At 37.1% G+C, this 24,239-nt stretch overlaps 1 protein-coding gene across 3 annotated transcripts in view; it reads right to left on the bottom strand.

The window, feature by feature from the left end:
* Nucleotides 1-486: 486 nt before the first annotated feature.
* Nucleotides 487-24,239, bottom strand: part of ADH4 (alcohol dehydrogenase 4 (class II), pi polypeptide) — a 39,794-nt gene continuing 16,041 nt past the window's right edge. Inside the window, exons 2-10 of one of the 3 annotated variants that reach the window (XM_044224428.1) lie at nucleotides 19,033-19,143; nucleotides 18,057-18,158; nucleotides 16,848-16,989; nucleotides 15,378-15,465; nucleotides 12,115-12,346; nucleotides 8,038-8,298; nucleotides 3,819-3,954; nucleotides 3,241-3,379; nucleotides 487-836 (exon numbers count right to left, since the gene is read on the bottom strand). In XM_044224428.1, the coding sequence (XP_044080363.1) occupies nucleotides 812-836; nucleotides 3,241-3,379; nucleotides 3,819-3,954; nucleotides 8,038-8,298; nucleotides 12,115-12,346; nucleotides 15,378-15,465; nucleotides 16,848-16,989; nucleotides 18,057-18,158; nucleotides 19,033-19,050 (1,143 nt within the window). In that variant the 5' untranslated portion in view covers nucleotides 19,051-19,143 and the 3' untranslated portion in view covers nucleotides 487-811. The remainder of the gene's footprint in view (nucleotides 837-3,240; nucleotides 3,380-3,818; nucleotides 3,955-8,037; nucleotides 8,299-12,114; nucleotides 12,347-15,377; nucleotides 15,466-16,847; nucleotides 16,990-18,056; nucleotides 18,159-19,032; nucleotides 19,144-24,239) is intronic. The other 2 variants (XM_044224429.1, XM_044224427.1) reach the window with 2 other exon arrangements.

The following is a 24,239-nucleotide window of genomic DNA, read 5'->3' as shown; positions in this document are numbered from 1 at the left end:
TTCATAGCAGTAAAGTAGGGCTGAGAGAATAGAAAATACCAGATGTTAAAAAGGAAATTACTTAACAACTTATTAAAGATGAGCTTGCAGCTTATTGAAACCCAGAAATTATGTAATAGCATTTTATATACATGACATATTTTAAGATATATGTGTCTTATGTACACATCTATAATAGTAATTTTTTCTAGTAAGAATTATTTTATTATGGAAAATTTTAACTTAAACAAAAGTAGAGAGAACAGTGTAAGGAAACCTCGTTTATTTATCACCCATCCTAAAAAATTATAAACATATAGCCAATCTAGCTTTACTTATTACTCTTCATTCTTCACTCCCACCTCTGCAGAACTAGTTTTATTTATTTATTTATTTTTTAAAAGACTTTATTTATTTATTTGACAGAGAGAGACACAGCAAGAGAGGGAGCACAAGTAGCGGGAGAAACAGGCTTCCTGCCAAGCAGGAAACTGGACGTGGGGCTCAATCCCAGAACCCCGGGATCATGACCTGAGCCGAAGGCAGATGCTTAATGACTGAGCCACCCAGGCGCCCCTGCAGAACTAGTTTTAAACAATTCTCATATTCTGTTCATAAACACATCAGTTATCATACTTACTAAATAGGAAATATTAACATGCTTTTTGGATACAGATACTATTATGTTTATAACTATTTGATGTTAAGTAGTTCTATAGCAACAAATGGTTGTTTAGATTCATGGCAATCTTTGTTTCCTTATTATAGGCTACAAATCAACTGGAGCCATTCAGAATCAGTCAGGTAGATTTCCAGATTGTTCCTGCTGTCTTCAGAAGGTCAGGACTATTCGAATGCTGTGAAAAACAAGACAATTGTTGGCATAATTTTTTATGGTAAATTTAACCAAAACCCACAAATAATTTTTCTATTTTTTAAAAGATTTTATTTATTTATTTGACAGAGATTGAGAGAGAGAGAGCACAAGCAAGGAGAATGACAGGCAGAGGGAGAGGGGAAAACAGGGAGCCCGATGCAGCCTTGATCCCAGGACCCTGGGATCATGACCTGAGCAGAAGGTAGCTGCCCAACTGACCGAGCCACCCAGGTGCCCCAATTTTTGTATTTTTCTTTCAACATTTGGTTCAGTCTTTCTTAATAGACAATCTATAAAGAAAAGAAATTAATACATTATCCCTAATTTCTTTTATCTTGCCATTCATGGAATTAATAATACTTTGTACATGGTGCTATTAAGCTGGGAAAAGTTGGGGACCCTCACGTGACCCTGGGTGAGGTCTGTGCTGCCCATTGTTGCTATAGACTAGAACATGCTCTGGTTGTACTGGGTTTTCATCTTGGAACAGTCACTGCTTGGTGTGCTGGGATGATGCTTTCTGAGAACCTAAATATTCTTACTCCTGGATAATTCCTTCAACAAGAAGCAAAGAAGGGGGTAAAGCCTCAAGGACAGAGACTTCCTTATGTTCCACTTACTGCTGGAGCTGTGGAATCCCTGGCTTTAGCAGGTTGCCATGATGTTTTCTTCACCCAGAGACTGGAACTACATCTGTCTACCTGTGGAGGGAGAACCCCTGTGTTCTTACCCCACCATGAGTCAGGGTCACTGCACCTTAAAAGACCAGCTGGGTGTTGCATTCCCTCTACTTCCTTGCTTCTGTACCCATATGCTAACTTCTATCCTCTGCCTTCACCACTGTCACTTTTCCTTCAGTGTGGGCAGTAATGTGGTCTTCCCAGTGAGCCAGAGGGGAAGTACGAGGCCTCATTCAGGTATCTAGCCCTCAGCCTAGCATTCTTCCACTGATTATCAGGCCTGCTTTAAGAGTATGGGAGACTTTCCCAGCTATTAATAAAGTAATTCACCATTTTCCATTTGGCTCCCACTCAGCATTCCTTGTGTTATACTCTGTAACGTAACTCTTGGGGAAAAAGGGATGGTGGTGGTGGAGATGAGAGTTTTATAGTCTGAGGCCCCAAACTCCAACCTAACTCCCAACATAAGGGCTGTTCCTTATGGAGTTATTGAGAATGTGTGAGATATTGCAGGATTTATACACTAAGTTATCTTATATAGCTTAAATAATGGTTCTTTTTTCTTTTTATTGAACTTTTTTTTTTAAGAAAGGTTTTACTCATTCGAGAGAGAAAGAGCATAGAGGGAGAGTGAGGGGGAGGAACACATTCCCCGCTGAGCAGGGAACCCAATGTGGGACTTGATCCCAGGACTCTGGGACCATGACCTGAGCCAAAGGCAGGGTCTCAGCTGTCTGAGGCAACCTGGTGCCCCTATTGAGCTTCTATTGGATATGTTGTAGGTAATATGTTTGCAAATTAGATAATTCATGTCAGTAGAAATAGTTTCTCAGGTTTCTTTCCCAGGAAAGAAACTGGATCCTCACGTCATGGACCTATTTTCTTCTTTTGCAACATTTATTTTCTGCTTCACACTCATGTCTTTTAACTTTAGGTTCCCCTGACTCCCATTTTGTGATATCTTCTTTTTTCGTTGCTTTTTTGGTCCTGCATCTCCTCTGTGAAACTGTTCCTGGTGTTTTCCCCTTTGTTTCTAGTTACCAAACTGTGCTTGATCATTTTAACCAAAATTAATCATCCTAAGGTCTCCTGCTCCCCAGTTGCTACAGGTCCCTCAGTTGGGACATTTCTATAAATCAGTTCTCAGGGTCTGTGCCAGAGGAGCACAATATAGCTAAAACTGTGGATCAGAATGTATCTTATAGGAGACCAGGGACAAAGCAAGAGGGAGTAGAGTTGGGGCACCCTTTAAGTTTCTTTAAATGAGCCACCCACTGCTCACATGTCCGTGGTTTTTACCTGATTCTGAGTATAACGGGCCTGGAGTGGGCGTTTTTTGTTAATTGCAGAACATAATTAGGCGAAACCCAGGGCAATATTGTACCAGAGTAACCTGACCTTATACTGTGAAAACCTTTCTTTCTAGAGAGCAGCCCCAACTGAGTTAATAGTTGTTTGTGAGAAGGAAAATATGTTTCAGTTTATATCACCATTCTATGTTGGAATAGTGTATGACAGTGTATATTATGGAAATACAGTAGGAAGCTTATCTTTTTTCCAGAGGCCACTATTTAATCTTTTAAGCACATCTAGTATGTGTGATGATGTGGAAGATGTCAGAAAAGACAAACTGGTTAGTTCCTAACATAAAATAGTCATCGTAAAGTTTTTTCAAACCACTTATTCCTCTGTTTGTTAATTTACCTTTTGCCTTGGCTCATTATTTCAAATGCCTCATTGATTTTGTCAAAAGGCATGGTGTGAGTCACCAATATATCCAGATCAATTTTCTTCTTCTTGTAGTCAGTAACCAGCTTTGGGATAGAATCAATGCTTTTCCAACCTGTAATTTGGCCAAAATGCCAATTAAAGACATGGTATTTGACAGGAGTTAGTTTAATCAGTTTGGTGAATGAATGAAATTACTAGGTTGCTTCTTTAATTTTCTACACTTGTATTTTTTTTTAAAGTTTTTCTTAATAAGAAATGTTAAAATTAGTTCCTATTTCTAGATAAGGAATTATCTCAGTTTGGTCAAAGTTTACCTTTTTTTCCTCTGTGTTGGTTCACTTTAATGCAAATTGTATTTCAGTCTGCAAATTGTAGTTATCCATATATATAAAATATTTACTTTCAAATAATTCCTAGAATAACTTTTATGCAGTCTCTAGATGTATTATTAGGCATTCAGTATTTAAACGATTTTCCTTTCCATTCAATAATCTTCATTATAAGAATTTGCGTACCACTATGGAGAAAATTAAAAGAGGAAAGAAACTGACCACCAAAGCATGTTCCATTTACAGTACGGCCCATTATTAGCTCCACTGGAGATATCATCAGTCCTGTCATTTCAGAGTCTACTCCAATGAAAGTGCATGACCCCCAACCTGCTGTTGTACTGTCCAGGGCTGCTCTCTGGAAGTCAAACAAAAAGGATTAGCTGAGTAAGTAGAAAAAATAGAACACAAACTCTAGAGTAGATATGTACAATACCTGAGGAAAAATTTATACAACTCTGCATATAAGACAAGATTATTCAAGCTAAGGAGGTTATGGTATTGTTGATTGATACTTGAAGCTGCACTGTTCAGTTTCAATAGAACATGCATTAAAAATTTGAACTTCATCAAAAAAGATATTAAAAAGAAACAGAGCTTAATAATTTCCTCCATTTAATACCATAGTTGGGCTGAACCTGGAATGTAGATCATTGCATATCAAGAAAAAAAAATATGTGAAGTTAGGAAAGAACTCTAGAAGATGTATATTATAAATTCTAATCAAGTTTTCTGTGATCTGCTGTGGGTACGTACTAAAACGTGCAATTTCAGAGACATAAAAACACAATCCTTGAAGTCCTGAGGAGAGGATGAGTATTTACTAAAACCTAGGAAGTGAGGTACACACTGTAAACTTAGTATATCTCAATAGAATAGATTAAAAAAATGCTATTTAAAGCAGAGAGCAAAACAGTTAAACAGAATCTGACATTGGCTGCTGCTCATAAAACATTTCATCTGTTTCCCTACATTATTTAACTCTCATAGTTAGGTGGAGTTATATCACTAACTCTGGGCCATGGGCTGTGAGCAGAAGTGATGTGTTACCTCATAGACAAAACAGGAAAGCTGGTGTACGACCTGCCAGCTGTCCATTCTCCTGCTGTAACAACCAAGATGACCTCATGTTGAGATTGTGAAGCCGAAAATGTGAACTTGATTAAGCCTTGATTGCTGAGTCACTGCAAGGAAGGCAATGGTCCAGGGGAGGGGCACTGATCTTCCCATGACAGAGAAAACCATATTATGGTAACTTATTTGAAGTTTGGAGTTAATACAAAAATGCCAAGGATTGAAAATATAAAGAAATTTAAGAAATATATAAACTTGTTGATGGCCATTCCACAAGAAGCTATATGGTAAATAGATGAACATTTAAATCTTTTGAGACTAATCTTAAAGAGGAAAAGTGTGAACTTTGTTTTATGTCCTTTGCCATAGTCCGTGCTCAACTTAATTCTGACTTGTTGGGGCAATTTTTACTTTTACAAAAGTCTCAATAGGAAGTATAGTTTTTTCCATCACCGAGCACTGTATAAAAGAAGCAACTAAAAAAAAGATTTTATATGTTTATTTGAGTGAGAGTGAGAGAGCACAAGTGGGGGAAGTGGCAGAGGAGAGGGAGATGCAGACTCCCCACTGAGCAGGGAGCCCAATGGGGGCCTTGATGGGGGGCTCAGTCCTAGGAGCCTGGGATCATGACTGGAGCCAAAACAGATGCTTAACTGACTGAGCCACCCAGGTACCCCTAAAAGAAGCAATTTGAAGTACAGTAAATTCTCCCCCTTTTCTTTGTCTGTCTGTCTTACTAGCAATCATAGATGCAGTGACCTAGAACTTTTAGAATGTGTTTTGAAATTTTTATTTGATTAAATGTTTATTGTTTTGAGAATTCATAACATTTCTAAATAGCAGCTCTTCTACATATGCACTTTTTATATGGCAGAAGTATTTTTCTTTATGCTGTATAGAGAGATCCGTAGAGAGGGGAAAATTCATAGACTTGTTACCTGAAGCTAGCTATTTACATTGACTCCTATTTTCTGTTTTAAAGCGTTTTTCCTGTTTGCCTTTTTTTTTTTTTTTTTTTTTTTTAAGATTTATCCATGTGAGCGAGACAGCATGCAGGGGAGAGGGTCAGAGGGAGAGAGAATCCTGAGTGGACTGCTTGCTGAGTACAGAGCTCAGTGTGGGCTCAATCTCATGACCCCAAGATCATGACCCAAGCTCAAATCAAGAGTCTGATGCCTAACTAACGAAACCACTCAGGTGCTCCCCCTGTTTGCCTTTTCTACATTTCTGGAGTTTTGCTCAAGTGAGGAATTCATCTCCTTAATGATAACTTAGTTAAAAATGGACATTATATGCAAGTACAAGGTTTTATTTTGAAGCTTCTGATAACTTTTGATGAGAATTACTTTTACTTCTCAAAACTGTAACATTGTCAGTTTTTGTAACTTTCTGATTGTTCTGTTGGATTCTTTAACCTGCTTTAGAGAATTAGTGTTCATTGAACTCAAGTTCACACACATTACTGGAATCTCCTCTACACCTGAGAAATTTAACTTTCCTTAGTTATGGCAACTTGATGGATGGGTAGGTAGCTGATCTTTTTGTGATTAAATAAATCCATCTATTCTTATTTGGACTCTCTGGTATAATTCTGTTCCATAATTTAAGATTTTTTAAAAAAATTATTTATTTGACAGACAGAGAGAGATCACAAGTAGGCAGAGAGGCAGGCAGAGAGAGAGGGGGAAGCAGGCTCTCTGCTGAGCAGAGAGCCCGATGTGGGGCTCGATCCCAGGACCCTGAGATCATGACCTGAGCTGAAGGCAGAGGCTTAAACCACTGAGCCACCCAGGCGCCCCCCCATAATTTAAATAATAATAGAACCTGCCAAGTTTTAGATCAAGTGATTCTTGACTTGAGTAACTTGTAAAAAAATATTGGTACCTGGGCCCTAGGCTCATGAGAATATCCTTGGGTGTGGTCTATGCATTGGTACTGAAAAATGTACCAAATATAACAACTCCCCAGGCATTTCTAAAGTGTAGCCAGTACTGACAATTTCTGTACTGGAAAAATAAGGTCAATAGGCTGAATTTCAGTGTTTGAAAAAATTTTGAGCTGTGGAAAGTGGAGGAGTGGATGTAACATGTTGTAAGTTGCAGATGCCAAGGATAGTTTAAAAAGCAGGGTCTGAAGCATTGAACACAGTACATTAAGGAACCCTTAATGCATGCATTTTCAGTAACAGCTAATATTTATTGAGTGCTTATTACTGCTAGGTAATAATGTAACTTTAAGCACTTACATTAAGCAGTGAAACCATCCGGAGAGGAGAGAGGCAGGAAGGGAGCCTGATGCTTCCCGAAGCTCCTCCTCAACTCCATTCTCTTCTGGAGAATGTGTGAGTTGGATAAGAACCGAGGGGAAGAACTGCAGGGAAGCCTGCTACTGGGAGGTTAAAGTACAGAATTCTATTTTCTATAACCTCCTCAGAGGAGGGTTTTGGGAGCCTTCATTGAGTGCAGTCGTAAATAAAAGGGTATAATGCCATAGTTACTCACAGAGCTCACTCATGAAATAAGAAGAATTCATGGGCAGATAATTAGTTGATAAACTGGTCATTTCATAAAACAAAGCAAAACCCTACTTAGCGTCTTTGAGCAAATAAATAGGCATCAAGTGAACCTTCATTGGAGAGTGAGGCTGGGCAGTCTGGCAAGCTAACTTTTCTATGTGTTATCTCTGTGGTTGGCTCTTTACCCCACTTTCTAGAGTAGAATAAACAGGGCTGGCTTTGTGGGTCTCCAGCTGTGCAGTCACTTAGGGCCCTGTGCCTAGACAGGCCTGCAAATTATGTAGGTTGTCCAGAGAGAAGAAATCTGAATGATACGGAATTGTAGAGTTTAGGAAAAAAAAAATCCACTTTTCAATTTTGCAGTGTGTGTGTATTTAATATATTGAATATACTTGAAAATTTCAGATTTATGATGTGGACCTAATTTTGTAGATTGTTAACCTTTGACCTCTCTGCTTTTAGGTGGGAGTAGAGTACCTCCAGCTGTTAGGGGTGATATTGTGTCAGCCTATATCTTCTTCCCTTCTCTAAATCTGCCTTTTTTGTTTTTTTCTTTCTCATTTCTCATAGGCACAATTCTCTTAAGATTTTCATTTCTAAATTTTCTCTTTTTACTGAATTTCATGTGGAAGGATATACAGAAATATTAATATCTTACTAAGTAAATATTAATATTTATTAGTTAAATATTAGTAATAATACACACAATCTAATATTATTAATAAATATTGTCTATATAAATATATAATATAACATAAATATAAAATAACTATTCAGTATAAACATATTGCCAATGTTTATTAATGTTAAAAAATACAAATTATTATATACTATTATAAAAAATATACATACCATGGTTTCAGGTCCACCTGCACAGTCAAGGGCAAAATCTACACCTCCACCGGTCATTTCAATGATGACCTCCTGGATGGGTTTATCTAGGTTTCTAGGATTGAGGCAGTCAGTGGCTCCAAGGGCTTTGGCCTTCGTAAACTTCTCACTGTTGATGTCAATAGCTATGATTCTGGAAGCTCCTGCTACTTTACAACCCATTATAGCAGAAAGACCAACTCCTCCTAGGCCAAAGACAGCACAAGTAGAACCAGGGGTGACCTGCAGGCAGGAAAATAATAAAATAACTTAAAAAAAAAAAAAAGATTTTACTTACTTGAAAGAGAGAGACACAGTGAAAGAGGGAACACAAGCAGGAGGAGTGGGAGAGGGAGAAGCAGGCTTCCCTCGCAGCAGGGAGCCCAATCTGCCTTTGGCTCAGGTCATGATCTCAGGACTCTGGGATCATGACCTGAGCCAAAGGCAGATGCCTAAGACTGAGCCATCGAGCCGCCCCTATAAAAGGAAGTGGCCTCACCTTTTTTTTCTGTTTTTGTTTTTGTTTTGTTTTGTTTTTTTTTAAGGAAGAGAGTGAGCTGGGGACAGAAACATAAAAATAAAAGACTGCCTGTCATAAAACAAGATGATAGAGCTAATGGGGGAAATCTGCCAATATGAAAAATGGATGGGTCATTGGCTAAATATGGGCAATCATTTGAATGCCATTAGAATTATCAGCTCATGAGAAGCTCATGAGAAGTGAAAATAAGCTGCTTGTTTCCTCTTTCCTTTAACTGTTATCAGAACAAAATTTTAAAACCCACATATTTTAAAGGGTTTATTGTTTTCCTTTTTCAATAGATCATAATTAATTTATATTTTTAATAAGTCTTATTTGGTCATATTAGTGTTATACTTGGTTATGAATGAGCACAGATGTTTCTCTATATGTAAATTAGCTCCCATCCCAAATCATCAGTTAATTTAAATGGAATGAAATCTAGATATCTTTGCATCACACTGAAGGGTTTTTAGAGCTGACCTGCTGACATCTAGCTTCCTCTCTGTGGTAGAGCCATTGCTACAACACAGCACACTGTTGCCAGTCCCTTTCTCTGTCCTCCGTTCATGCTGTTTCCTCTGCCTGATGCACTCTCCTCATCGTATTTCCTCTCTTTAAAATGTGACCTATACTTCTAGGCCTAACTTAAGTGACACTCTCCCTATGAAACTTCTCTTGATTCTTCAATCAGGAATTAGTGCCCACCTTTTTTGCTATTTTTATGTTGTATTTATAATCTGCCTTGGTTGATTGATTTTGTACTTGTGTGTTTCTTCAAAAGACTAAGTTCTTTGAAGGCTTATTATTTTCCACATTGCTATTAAGGGTATTCTGTATGTTGTGTCTTTAATAAATGTTTGTTGCATTGAATTACATAAAAACAGAATATATAAGATGATAAGGAAAGTTGCTGTGACTGAGATGTGTTATTCTGTAGAACGGTATAACTGTAAAAAAAATACTACACAGAGATAATATTTTCTAATGATGATGGGAAACGGTTAGAATTAAATCATAAACAAAAGGGAAAGAGGAATCTGCCCACGGGGAGTAGTGATACATTCTAAATTGGAAACAAAATTGTTAATGAATGGAGAGAATGAGTATCTCTTACTTTAATTTATGCATGATATTAGGCATGCATACACTGACTTTTACTACTCAGGGTGAAATAAAACATTTTTTTACAAGTACTCAGAATATTTTCTATGTACACAATGTACTATTTAATATTGTGGTATGTGTTCACTATAGTTCTAAATATATTTCTTTAGAGACCATGTTCAAAAGTTTGCCTGTGTCATTGAGAGTAGAAAGGCAATGTTGTACACAGTTGTTGTACACAGCTCACAACCATATAATTAGAATATACTGTATTAATTGTGTTAAACAACTGAATGGCTGTGTGTAAAAGTGCCTTTGATGCAGTAGGGGAAAGGGTTACATAAAGTATCCCTCTCCCCATTTGAGGACAGGACTATATATAGTGGATGATTATCTATTCGTAGACAACACTGTTACAGGACACTTTCATGCTTCCAAAGATCTCTGTGACATGTGGTTAATTTGGCAGTAAAGGATGTGAGCAGATTAAAAAGAATTAGGAGTCCTGGTCATCCTGGGTGCAGGTTATACAATAATTATACAAAGTTGTTTCATGACTTTTTTTTTCCCAGAAGTTTACTAAACTTTATTAAAGCTCTTGCCTTTTGGCTAGAATCAGTGATATTTCTTCTCTTAATTTGTTACTATCAGATTCATTTCTCTTCTATTCCCTAAGCCTCCTATGAAGTGGTTTAAGTGTTCCTCAACAGTGAGAAGAGCAGGATGTGAAATTTACATCAACTTTGCTTGGTTTTTAAAGAAAACTGTAGCAGAATCATTAGTGTTAATATCCCTGAAGAAAGACTAGAGTAGTAGAAGGTGATAGTTTGCATGGACTCCAGGAAAGGGGGACGGTGGCCCAAAGAGCAATAATGCTTCCAGTGCTTTCTAGAGGAGAATATGCCTTGACTGCCATGGTTACATGTGCTTTTAAGTCCACTCAGTTAACGCTACCCTTCCTCTAGGAGCCTTCAAATTGTAGTCTGACTTCTCATACAATTTTTAAATTTTTAATACTAATAGCCAAAAGTAGCATTCCTGTCTGCTTGAGTAATTCTCAGTGAAAAGTCTTATCTTGATATTCTGGCTGTTAGATCAGCTTTTTATATTGGTTAGGCTGAGTTTAATTCCTTGACACTTAAACAACTCCAGGTAGCCTGATAAAAAGGAATATTTGGATTTTAAAGCTGAGGATCAAGCCTTATCAAGGTGTTTAAAGGGTCGCATAAGAGCCTGGCTTCATTCATTCATTGAAAAATTATCCAGTTCCTACTGTGGGCCAGGCGTGGGACTAAGCTCTGGAGATATCACAATGAACGAGAGAGTTCTTGCCTTCAAGGACGAAATAGTCTGATAAGGAGGAGAAATAAATGGAAAATTCCTCCAGAGTGTATTAACAAGGAAGATGGGGATAAACACAGATACTTTGGGGGAACTTGGCAGGGACACTCAATGCATGCCTAAGAGGCTGGAGGTTTTCCGGTAGGAAGTTAAAAAAAAAATAAAGTGGAATCAACCAGAAGAGGTGGGGGAGCTTTCCATAGAGTGTTGGTGGGAACTAGGTATGGAAATCCCAGGGGCCACAGTGACTGGAGCCCAGAGACTGAGGGTCAGCCTTGGGGAATAGTGAACCTGCGAAGGAAGAATTAGGGAGAATCACTAACTTGCTGACAGAAAAGTGGAGTAATGAAAGGGGAATGAAATCTTCACATTTGTTGTTTAGAAAGACCACTCTGGTTGCATTTTGCAGTTTGAACTCAAGGGATGAAGGCTGATGTGAAAGAGGCTTCAATAAGGGGGTTGTTTGAGGCATCCAAGTGATACTGACATCTGTCCAGTTCTCATTGAACAGTTTTGTGAAAGCTTCTAGATTCTAACATGGGCTTCCAGGGATGCATCTTGTTACCTTCAGGGCTGCCTCCTGAGACACTCCGTTGGAGCCATAAAGGGACAGGATGAGAAGCGGAGACGAACTACAAATTGGAGGGAGAGAAATCTGCAAGATCAGGGGGAAAGCAGGGGTGACTGTATGGGTGGGGTTTCTGTAGTTTCTGTTGCTTCTTGACTGGGTCTGCTATCCCAAGATGAGCATTTATATTCAGGGGACATATTTAAGCAGGCAGTGTGTAAGGCAGGGATGGTCTGTAATCTAACGTATCAGTATAGGAAAAGAGATTAACATGAGCCAGGTGCCAACTCTGTGCCAGCTGCTGGGCCAGATGTCTTATATATGTAATACGATTTAATTATCTCCAAAACCATTTGTAGTAGATGTTATTGCAGAGAATAGGAGTAGAGAAGTTAAATAACTTGCCTAACACCACAGAGGTGATAAATGACAGAGCTAGGGCTTGAAGAATAACTAGCTGCTTTATCACCCTGTCTCCTGGTAAAATCCTGTTTCATGCAACCTGGTGATGAAACACTTTTACCTTGGCAGTGTTGATTGCAGCTCCATAGCCGGTTGAAAACCCACATCCAAACAGACAAACTCTCTCTAAATTTGCATCATCATCGATTTTGGCAAGATTTATATCTGAGACTACAGTGTACTGAGCGAAGGTACTGGTCCCCATGAAATGATAAATCGGTTTTCCTTTGCAGGTGAACCTGCTGGTTTTGTCTTGCATTAGTTCTTGATCAACAAGGGGATTTTTGAGAAGACTAGAAAATTAAAAAAAAAAAAAGATATAAAAAGAGAAAGTAAATGGACCATTGACTACACTCCTGAAAAAAATGTTAGGTGTTATATTTTTGTTTTGACAATTTTATGAGATAGAAAAATTGAGAAAATGACTTGAGACTTTTCCTATAAATATATCGTCAGAAGCAGTCCAAAGACAATAATGATAATAAACTTTTTACTGAATACTTTTTATGTGCCAGAAACTCTCTTAGAGATTTGTATGCATTAATTCCTTTTTTTTTTTAAAGATTTTATTTATTTATTTGACAGAAAAAAATCACAAGTAGGTGGAGAGGCAGGCAGAGAGAGAGAGAGAAGCAGGCTCCCTGCTGAGCAGAGAGCCCGATGCGGGGCTCGATCCCAGGACCCTGAGATCATGACCTGAGCCGAAGGCAGTGGCTTAACCCACTGAGCCACCCAGGCGCCCCTGTATGCATTAATTCTTAAACAAATTTTATTATGGAAAACTCAACTGTATATAAACGTAGAAAGACTGGTCTGTTGAATGTCTGTGCAACCGTATCCCAGTTTCAGAATTTACCATCTCAGGGCTGATGGTCTGGTGTCTGTTACCATGCCCCGCCCCTGGCTCCAGCACTGACCCTTCCCCAGCACCTACCCTCCCCCATGGGATGTTTTGTTTTGTTTTTGTTTTTGTTTTTAAAGATTTTATTTATTTTATTTGACAGACAGAGATTACAAGTAGGCAGAGAGGCAGGCAGAGAGAGAGGAGGAAACAGGCTCCCTGCTGAGCAGAGAGCCCGATATGGGCTCGATCCCAGGACCCTGGGATCATGATCTGAGCCTAAGGCAGAGGCTTTAAGCAACTGAGCCACCCAGGTGCCCCCATGGGATGGTTTTGAAGTAAACATCACACATTAATAATTTCATTTGTAAATATTTTAGTATGTATCTCAAAAGGATTCTTTTAGTTTTAGTATGTATCTCTTTTTTTTTTTTATGATTTTATTTATTTATTTACTTGAGAGAGACAGTGAGAGAGAGCATGAGCGAGGAGAAGGTCAGAGAGCGAAGCAGACTCCCCATGGAGCTGGGAGCCTGATGTGGGACTCGATCCCGGGACTCCAGGATCACGCCCTGAGCCGAAGGCAGTCGTCCAACCAACTGCGCCACCCAGGCGTCCCTAGTTTTAGTATGTATCTCAAAAGGACTCTTTTAGGTTGACATATTGCATTTCCTTGATATGATTAAATCTCTTTTAATCGATAGGTTCTCACCTCCCTCTTCTTTTTTTTCCTTTGCAATTTGTTTACTGAAGAAATAGTCATTTGTCCTGTACAGTTTTCCTCATTCTGAAGTGTTCTGATTACATTCCTATTAATTCCTATTAATTTAATTAATTAATTATTAATTAATTATTAATTAATTAATTAATTATATTAATTTAAACAGAAATTAATTAAACAGAAATTAATTAAATTATTATTTAATTATTTAATTATTTATTATAATTAAATTATTAAATAAATTAAATTATTAAATAAATAAATAAATTTATTTTTTTAATAAATAAATTTAATAAATTTATTAAATTAAATTTATTTTTTTAATAAATTAAATTATTAAATAAATAAATAAATTTATTTTTTTTCTTTATTCATAATAAATTTATTAAATTTATTCATAATAAATTTATTAATTAAATAAAATAAATAAGATTAAATAAAAAAACTAACTAAAACCCAATTGGGTTTAATACATTTTCCATCCCTGTATTTCCTCTAAACTAGTATTTTCAGTCTAATTGGCTGATTTAATTTAGGTTTTATATTTTGTAGGACTATTTCAGAGGTGGTGTTGTGTATCTTCATCTGGAGACAAATATTGCCTTGTTATCTCTCTTTTTTGTGGTGTTAGGAAGAATTGATGGTCATTGCCAAAATCTGTTATTTCTTTAAATTTTGCAAAAGGGTATATTAATTCTTTAAATATCGAAACAACCCTGCAAAGTAAACATTATTATTATTCCCATTTTATAGATGAAATTGAGGCTCGGTATTAGATGTAAGAGTAGTACAGTTTAGCTTCCAAAATAACTAGCTTTATTTGGCATTAAGGACTAATAGAGTTTTCTGCATGTAGTCTCATTAAAGAATAAGGTGATAAAGGTTTTGAACTCTGGAGTCAGACCATGTTCAAAATCTAGCTCAGAACTTATATCTGTAGGCCTTGGAATAAATTATTTTAGTGTACCTCATTTTATTCCTTTCTCATTTCCTATAGAAGTGGCTACTATTTTGAGTTTATTTATTTATTTGAGAGAGAGAGAACAGTGCGAATGGGGAGAGGGAGAAGGAGAGAAGCAGGTAGAGTCTGATGTGGGGCTTGATCTCACCACCCTGAGATCTAGAGCTGAGCTGAAATCAGGAGTCAGAGGCTTAAGGGACTGAGCCCCTGTGTATTGTACTGTTTTGTATATGATATCTTACTAAATATATTTGTCAGCAACTTGCTTTGTTCCGTTAACATTATGTATGTGAAATTATTCTATGTTGTTGTATGTGGCTCAAGTTTAACCCTTTCCATTGTTGTATAGTTTTCCATTGTGTTACTACAGAGCAATTTGTTAATCCATTCTCCTATTGGTGGACATTGGGCTATTTTTTTAAAAAAGATTTTATTTATTTGACACAGAGAAAGAAATCACAAGTAGGCAGAGAGAGAGAGGGGAGGAAGCAGGCTCCCCATGGAGCAGAGAGCCCAATGCAGGGCTCAATCCCAGGACCCTGGGATCATGACCCAAGCCGAAGGCAGAGGCTTTAACCCACTGAGCCACCCAGGCGCCCAGACATTGGGCTATTTTTAAGTGCTGTTATAAACAGTGTTGCAGCGAACATTTTAGCATATGTTTCTTTGGGTAATTTTGCAACAATTTCTTATATACACCCAGGCCTAGAATTGGTGGGTAGAAACTTCAGGTATTGCCAATATACTTCCCCATATATTTATACCAATTTATAGTTTTACTAACCAGAGTATAGAGCTTACCTGAGTTTTGTACAGAAATTTGTGAGTGGACTCAGACAGAACTTGCATTTTCTACATTGAGGCATGTAGAGTGGAATTACTTTGTCACCTGGAAAGAAAGACCATATTCTGGATGGTGCCCAAGATACAGCTTCTAAAAAGTTTCTACCAGAAGAGTTAGTAGAAAACACCATTCTTTATGATACACATTTTATGTTCAGCAGGAAGTATAAATGGGGATGGTCTTTTGTTGCTTTATAAGATTGCTGATTCTTCCAAGCATTGCATAACTGTCTCTTTAACTTTTTCTTTTTTTTTTTTGTTACTGGGCATGTAAGCAAGAAATCTGCATTGACACTGCTAGCTATGGTGTCCTGTCTGAGACTCTGCTGTCATTGCAACTCTCTGCATCATGACTCTTACTATTATTTTTATTTTTTACATTTCTGAGCATCCAGTAGGGAACAGAGTATCCTCATATAATAGGAGAGGTTGACAACAACATGCTGGATATGGAGATTAAACTTGATGTCATTGCTGTGTGTCACCGTTTAGTTCACTCTCACATTCTGTATCTTTCTGCCTTTTACTCTATTTCAATTTGATAATGGCTTCTATCCCCTGATGACCATTTAGTATGGACTAGGCACCTTCTAACTGCTTACCATACTATCTCATTTAATTCTCAGACAATCTTTGAGATGGGTACCTTTTCTCTCCACTTCACAAAACAGAAATCTGCTGTGTCATAGAAAAGTGACTTCACTGGTGGAGGTCACACATCCAGTAAATGGCTCAGTAAATGGCAGAGCTGGAACTACATTCGCCAGACTAATTGACAGATACAAAACTTAAAGGAGCGGTTTATTTCTCTGATCTTATTTGGCATGGAATCTAAAACACTTCTAGGTTTGGAGCATTCTCATTAAAGGAGGAAAGAATGATATGGGTCCTCCTACATGACAAGTGAGTACTATATAGCCCATATTCCAGTATTTTGTGAATATGTTATAAAAGGTGAAGTAAATGATTTCAGCCCTTGCCATACTTCATTTACATACTATTTTTATGTTACAAAGTTTCAAAAAGACACATAAGCTGACATGGGCATATATAATATTTCTCACTTAAGCTAACTGTAAATACTCATTCTTTAAATTCTTTATGATATTAAACTATTTTTGTTTTATTTAGAAGAGGTTGTCATAAATTTTCATTTGTGCCCCACTTTGTGGCTTTGCTTCATAGCACAGTTTCTTGATGCTATATGTAAATAAAGTGACCATATTTTCCAGATTTTATTAGTTCTGATATCACATATTCTGTTTCCTTGTTAGACTGTGGTAGATCGCATGTCTTACTTAGTTTGTCTTTGGAAGAAATGGTTCCCCTATAAAAATAGAGATCAATTATAACATGCAAAACCAGGACTCTTTGAGTTCTCAAGCTATCTGGACATTTCCATTGAATTGGAGACAGGAAAGAACATACCTGGTTTGAAGTTGGTCACTCCTGGCCCCACACTTTCCACAATTCCTGCACCCTCATGGCCAAGGATTACTGGAAGAAGGCCATCTTTAAATTTAGGATTGATAGGATGGGCATCAGTATGGCACAGGGCAGTGGCGATTATCTACAAGGCAACCACAGACTTGAGTCCTGTTTCTGTCATATCATTGGAGTTGTTAGGAGAGTAGTTTTAGGTCCAATGTCACCCTGAAACTTTACAACATTCCTGGAGCTCAGTAAAAGAATTACATTTTGGAAAAAAAAAAAAAAAGAACAATTAAAAATATCAGCATATAGTCTTTTCTTCTAAATCTTTGTTTTCTAACTTTCATGGCCACTGGAAAATTATGCAAAGAGATGGAATTGGCAGTTAGTGTCTCCAGGAGAGGAGAAATCAAAGGTAAAAGAGAAAAGTTGAACAGAATCTTTTAGAAGAGGGAATGTAGGGAACACAGGTTCCTAGGGCTTGTGCAAATTTTGTTGAAATTTTATGAAGTGAAATAGAAATAATACAATTTTTATAATTCAAAGTCATATCAGATAAAGGATTGTCTCAGTCACCAACATACCCCTTACTCTTCAAAATTCTCTTGGTGAGGCTATCCTATTCATTCTCATGTGTAAACCTGTCTTGTAGTGGTCTGGAGGTAAAAATGGAAGCCAGGCCAGCTGTGGCGAAAATGGAGAAGTTCTGCCACCTTTTGATCTGTGATCTCTGCCTCCTTGGGATGGTCTCTTTTCCCTGCTTACTCATACTTCCCCCTTTGCGCCCCCAGGACTCTTTTACTGCCTTGGGCAGCACTTCAGGTCTTTCCTCTATTTTGTTTTAGAGCCAGTTTTTTTTTTTCCCCCATTTTTCTTTTAATAACACTTTCCAATAACTGGCAACTGGAAACCAAAAGAAAATCTACCTGATTCTCATCTGAAGTGAATTCCTTGGTCTAATTCTTAGGGCTAATGATTAATATAAAGATAGTTCAAATAAATGTTAAACCTGTTATCAGTAACAACTGGTAATTAGTAATTTGCACCTCCTGGGATAATGCGTATTTTTATCTGGACCTAAAGACTGTAGTTCTGCTGAAGGTGAAACTCCAGGTACTCTCAGTCCTGCCACGCAGGCTTGACCTGAAGAAGGCAAGTCTGCACTTAGTGCCTCGTCTGTAGGGGCTATGAAAAATCCCCACTTACTTGCACACGAACTTCATGAGCCTTGGGGGGAGCTACCTCAACCTCTTCTATGCAAAGGGGCTTGCCTGTTTCCCAGGCAACAGCTGCTTTGCATTTAATAACCTGAGAAAGAGGGAGGAAGGGGAAATTAATCACATAAATAACAGATAAGCATGTAAACTAGCATTAATCAAGATTGTATTTAAAAATTTAAGTATGACATTGAAGGAAAGTGGAAAGAAACAAAACTATAATCCTCTATTGTAATGCTACTATTTTTGCTTTTGGTATGCTTTTCCCAGTCTTTGACACATGAATCCATAATTTTTGATAGTTATGCAATTTTAGAATTATATTTTTAAATATCATTAGTCTTATTGCAGATGCAATATATATTAATTATGGGAAGTTTCCAAAATACAAATAAAAATAAAAGAAACAAAATCCACCTGGAATTTTATGACTCATTTTATGATTTTGATGTAAATTTTTTCAGTATCCCTATATGGGATTTTTTGTAATACTTTTGTATTATAAAATACTTTTGTAATACTTTTATATTAATATAAAATATGAGAAACTAATAAAAAATACTTTCATAATACTTTTGTAATAATATGAAAACGTAATACTTTATAATCTATGTTTTCTACTTATTAATATACTATTTTCCATATTCTTTTATTTCTAAGAGATGCAAATTCTATTGTGTTATTGTAGCATAGGTACTCAAATTCCTCTTTTTTTGACCTTTATAAGTAATATTTAATTGAACACTCTTGTATTAAGCATTTTGGCAAATCCACAGTAATTTCCTTAAATTCCTAGCACGAGTTCACTCATATCCTTTTGATCAGCTTTAAATAGCTGCTTTCTGAGAGTAATCCTGAAGGAAATTTGTTTTAGTAAATTTATAAAGAGACAAAACAAACAAACAAACAAACAAACCCAACCACACAAACCAAGAATCAAATAAAGAAACAGTATATTTGCTTACTTTGCCCTTGGTGCCCATTTTCGTTTGGCAAACTAGGCTTGGAAGTTTCTTTCTGATTTAAGAAGCTCTTCCACGTCTGTTCAGTGTGTTCTGTGTCCTGTAATGACTTGTCTTTGAATAAATACCATTACTGCCTTTTATTATCCAATCACTTTCTCGTTTATTGCTTTGACACATAGCTCTGCCCATTTCTCATGTGACTTGTGCTATTATATTTCAGCTGCCAATTGCCACTGCTCCCAGCCCTTATTTGAAGAGTTTATGTTTCCCTCCCTCCCCCTGTCTTTCTTTCTCTTTCTCTTCTTTTCTTTTTTCTTTTCCTTCCTTCCTTCCTTCCTTTTTTCCTTCCTCCCTTCCCTCCTCCCTCCCTCTCTCTCTCTTTCTTTCCTTCTTTCTCTCTCTTTCTTTCAAGACTTTATTTATTTATTTGACAGAGAAGGACGGTGAGAGAGGGAACACAAGCTGGGGGAGTGGCAGAGGGAGAAGCAGACTTTCTGTTGAGCAAGGAGCCCTATACTCTCTTGGAATCATGACCTGAGCTGAAGGCAGATGCTTAACATCTGGGGCTCCTGAGTGCCTCAGTTGTTAAGCTGAGGAGGGCACCCAGGAGCCCCAGATGTTTATTTTTTTTCCCCTTTAATTGAAAAATAAAAGATAATAGAGAAATGTTTTTTAACCTTACACAGATGAGTTAAGATATAAAGTAAAGGATGTTTCTACTGCCGTAGACCTTCTCCTTCACAAGCCTACTAATCATTTCCTTATAGTTTATGGTTCTCTATGTGGTAAGTTTTACCCAGTAAAACCTTAATATGAAGGAATCATAGTGTATGTGTTCTTTTGTCTTTTTTTTCTCTCAACTCCAATTTGTGAGATACATCCACATTAGTCTGTTTTATCACCTATTTTCCTTTTTTTTTTCCTTAAGATTAATCAGTGGTTACATAAAAATCCTTTTTTAAAAAATTTTTATTTTTATTTATTTATTTACATAAAAATCCTTTTAAAATATTCCGTTGTACATGTGCATAAGTTTCCTTGGGGAAAATATATGATTAATGTGCAACCAGTACACAGTATTATGGGATTATTAAGGTGATGCCAACTGTTAAAACATTGAAATTTTTGTTCATTTGCTAAAAAAAACCACTACCCCAATTCTCAGATTTTCTTTTAACTCTGTGGTGGCCCTGGGGAGCCCTATTCAGTCACTGCTAAGGAGCTACTCTCTTGCTCCTCCAGTTGTGTGAGCTCATCATGCAGCTCCCAGAGGTTTTGCGTCTCTGATGGTATGTAGCAGGGTAGTCTCTGGACCCCGGTAGGGAAATCCCTAGTGCCCTTCAGACATCCTGGGGCTGTGACCTATGGTGCTGTGGGCCATAGATCCCTTGAATCATACTTCAGAAACTGAACATTGGTTGTTAAGTATTTTGACTAGGAGTGGAATTGCTGAGTCTTCAACTTTGATAGATAAGATCAGAGAGTTTTACAAAGTGGCTGCACTTATCAGCATTGTTGCTGATAAGAGTTTCCATTGCTCCATATCCTTGCCTATGCTTGGAATGGTGGACTTTAAAACTTTTTATAATCGTGGTTGTGAATGGTATATGTGTTTGAAATTTGTTTTTAAATTTGTATTTCTCGTTCATTTTTCTTTTTTTTAATTCAAGATTTTATTTAAATTCAAGTTAGTTCACATATAGTGTATTATTATTTTCAAGGGTAGAATTTACTGATTCACCAGTTGCATATAACACCCAGTGCTCATTACATCAAGTGCCCTCCTTAATGCCCATTACCCAGTTACTCCCCCACCTCCCCTCCAGCAACCCAATTTTTTCCCTATATTTAAGAGTCTCTTATGGTTGGCCTCCTCTCTATCTTTATCTTACTTTATTTTTCCTTCTGTTCCCCATGTTCATCTTTTTTGTTTCTTAAATTCCATATATGAGGGAAATCATATGGTATTTGTCTTTCTGACTTATTTTGCTTAGCATAATACACTGTGTAGTTCCATTCACATCATTGCAAATTCATTCTTTTTGATGGCTGAGTAATATTCCATTGTGTGTGTGTGTAGAAGCACATTGTATGTATATGTGTGTGTATACATATACACATATAAAGTGTACACACACACGCATATGCACACATATATCACATCTTTATCCATTCATCAGTTGATGGACATCTGGGCTCTTTCCATATTTTGGCTACTATTGATAATGCTGCTGCTATAAACGTTGGGTTACATGTGCCCCTTCAAATCACTATTTTTGTGTTCTTTGGATAAATACCTACTAGTGCAATTGCTAGGTCATAGGGTAGTTCTATTTTTACCTTTTTGAGGAGCCTCCATACTGTTTCCAGAGTGGCTGCACCAGCTTGCATTTCCACCAAAAGTGTAAGAGGGACCCCCTTTCTCTGCTTCCTCACTAGCATTTGTTGTTTCTGTAAGTTGTTAATTTAAGCCATTCTGGCTGGTGTGAGGTGGTATCTCATTGTAGTTTTGATTTGTATTTCCTTGATGCTGAGTGACATTGAGCATTTTGTTCATATGTCTGTTGGCCATTTGTATGTATTCTTTGGAGAACTGTCTGTTCCAGCCCATTTCTTAACTGGATTATTTGGTTTTTGGGTGTTGAGTTTGGTAAGTTCTCTATAGATTTTGGATATTAGCCCTTTATCTGGTACATCATTTGCAAATATCTTCTCCCATTCCATAGATTGCCTTTTAGTTTTGTTGATTGTTTCCTTTGCTGTTCAGAAGTTTTGTCTTGATGATGTCTCAGTAGTTTGTTTTTACTTTCATTTCCTTTGCCTCTGGAGACATGTCTAGTAAAATGTTGCTGTGGCCAAGGTCAGAGTGGTTGCTACCTGTGTTTTCCTGTAGGATTTTGATGGGTTACTACCTCACATTTAGGTCTTTCATCAATTTTGAATTTAGTTTTGTTTATGATGTAGGAAAGTGGTCCAGTTTCATTCCTCTGCATGTCCAGTTTTCCCAACACCATTTGTTTTTTATTGGATGTTCTTTCCTACTTTGTTGAAGGTTGGTTGACCATAGAGTTGAGGGTCCATTTCTGGGTTCTCTGTTCTGTTCCATTGATATATGTGCCTATTCTTGTGCCAGTACCATATTGTCTTGATGATTACAGCTTTGCAATATAGCTCAAAGTCTAGAATTGTGATGCCTCCAGCTTTGGTTTTCTTTTTTAACATTCCTTTGGCTTTTTGGGGTCTTTTTTGATTCTATACAAATTCTAAAATCATTTGTTCCAGGCCTGTGAAAAATGCTGGTGTTATTTTGATAGGGATTACATTGAATATTTAGATTGCTTTAGGTAGTATAGACATTTTAACAATATTTGTTTTTCTAATCCATAAGCACGGGATGTTTTTCCATTTCTTTGTGGCTTCTTCAGTTTGTTTCATAAGTGTTCTATAGTTTTCAGAGTATAGATCTTTTAGCTCTTTGGTTAGATTTATTCCTAGCTATCATTTGATTTTAGGTGTAATTGTAAATTGGATTGATTCCTTGATTTCTCTTTCTGCTGCTTCCTTATTAGTGTCAGAAATGCAATAGACTTCTGTGTGTCAATTTTATATCCTGTGACTTTGCTGAATTCTTGTATCAGTTCTAGCAATTTTTTTATGGTGTCTTTCTGGTTTTTTCTTTCTTTTTTTAAATGATTTTATTTATTTATTTGATAGGCAGAGATCACAAGTAGGCAGAGAGGCAGGCAGAGAGAGGGGCAGGGAAGTAGGCTCCCTGCTGAGCAGAGATCCCGATGCGGGACTCTATCCCGGGATCCTGGGATCATGACGTGAGCCAAGACAGGGGCTTTAACCCACTGAGCCACCCAGGCGCCCCTCTTTCAGGTTTTCTACATAGAATATCATGTGGTTTGTTAAGAGTGAAAGTTTGACTTTTTCCTTGCTGATTTGGATGCATTTTATTTCTTTTTCTTGTCTTATTACTGGGGCCAGGACTTCCAGTACTATAATGAACAACAGTGGTGAGAGTGGACAGCCCTGTTGTGTTCTTGACCTTTGGGGAAAGGCTCTCACTTTTTACCCATTGAGGATAATAGTAGTAGTGGGTCTTTCGTATATGACCTTTATGATATGAGGCATGTTCCTTCCATCCCTACTTTTTTCAGAATTTTTTTTTTCAAGAAAGGATGCTGTATTTTGTCAAATGCTTTTAATTATTCTGCATCTATTGAGAGGATCATATGGTTCTTAACTTTTCTTTTATTAATGTGGTGTGTTGATTTGTAGATTTTGAACCACCCCTGAATAAATCCCATTTCATTGTGGTGCATAATCTTTTAATTACTCTTGGATCCTGTTAGTTAGTATCTTGGTGAGAACTTTTGTATCCGTGTTAATAAGGGATTTTGGTCTGTAATTCTCCTTTTCAGTGGGGTCTTTGTCTGGTTTTGGGATTAAGGTAATCCTGGCCTTGTAGAATGAGTTTGGAAGTTTTCCTTCTATTTTGATTTTTCGAAACAGCTTCAGAAGAACAGGTATTAATTTTCTTTAAGAGTTTGGTAGAATACTTCTGGGAAACCATCCAGTTCTGGACTCTCACTTGCTGGGAGATTTTTGATTACTGCTTCAATTTCTTTGCTGGTTATGGATATGTTTAGCTTTTCTATTTCTTCCTGTTTCAGTTTTATAGTTTATATGTTTCTTGGAATGCTTTCATTTCTTCCAGATTGCCTAATTTGTTGGCATATAATTGCTGATATTATGTTCTTATAATTGTTTGTATTTCTTTGGTGTTAGTTGTGATCTCTCCTCTTTCATTCATGATCTTATTTATTTGGGTACTTTCTCTTTTCTTTTTGGTAAGTCTGGCCAGGGGTTTATCAATCTTATTAATTATTTCAAAGAAACAGCTCCTAGTTTCATTGATCTGTTCCACTGGTTTTTCTTTTTCTTTCTTTCTTTTTTTTTTTTAATTTTCTGTATCATTGATTTCTGTTCTAATCTTTATTTTTCTTCTACTGCTACCTTTAGGCTTTATTGGCTGTTCTCTTGCCAGCTCCATTAGGTGTAAGGTTAGGTGGTGTATTTGAGACTTTTCTTGGTTCTTGAGGAAGGCCTGTATTGCTATATACTTCCCTCTCAGGACCACCTTTGCTGTGTCCCAAAGGTTTTGAACTGTCGTGTTTTCATTTTCATTTGTTTCCATGTAT

This window comes from Neovison vison, chromosome 11 (genome assembly GCF_020171115.1).
Source record: "Neovison vison isolate M4711 chromosome 11, ASM_NN_V1, whole genome shotgun sequence".
NCBI classification, from domain to species: Eukaryota; Metazoa; Chordata; class Mammalia; order Carnivora; family Mustelidae; genus Neogale; species Neogale vison.
The sequence above is the reverse complement of the archived record's forward strand: the minus strand, read 5'-3'. Positions and strand labels throughout refer to the sequence as shown.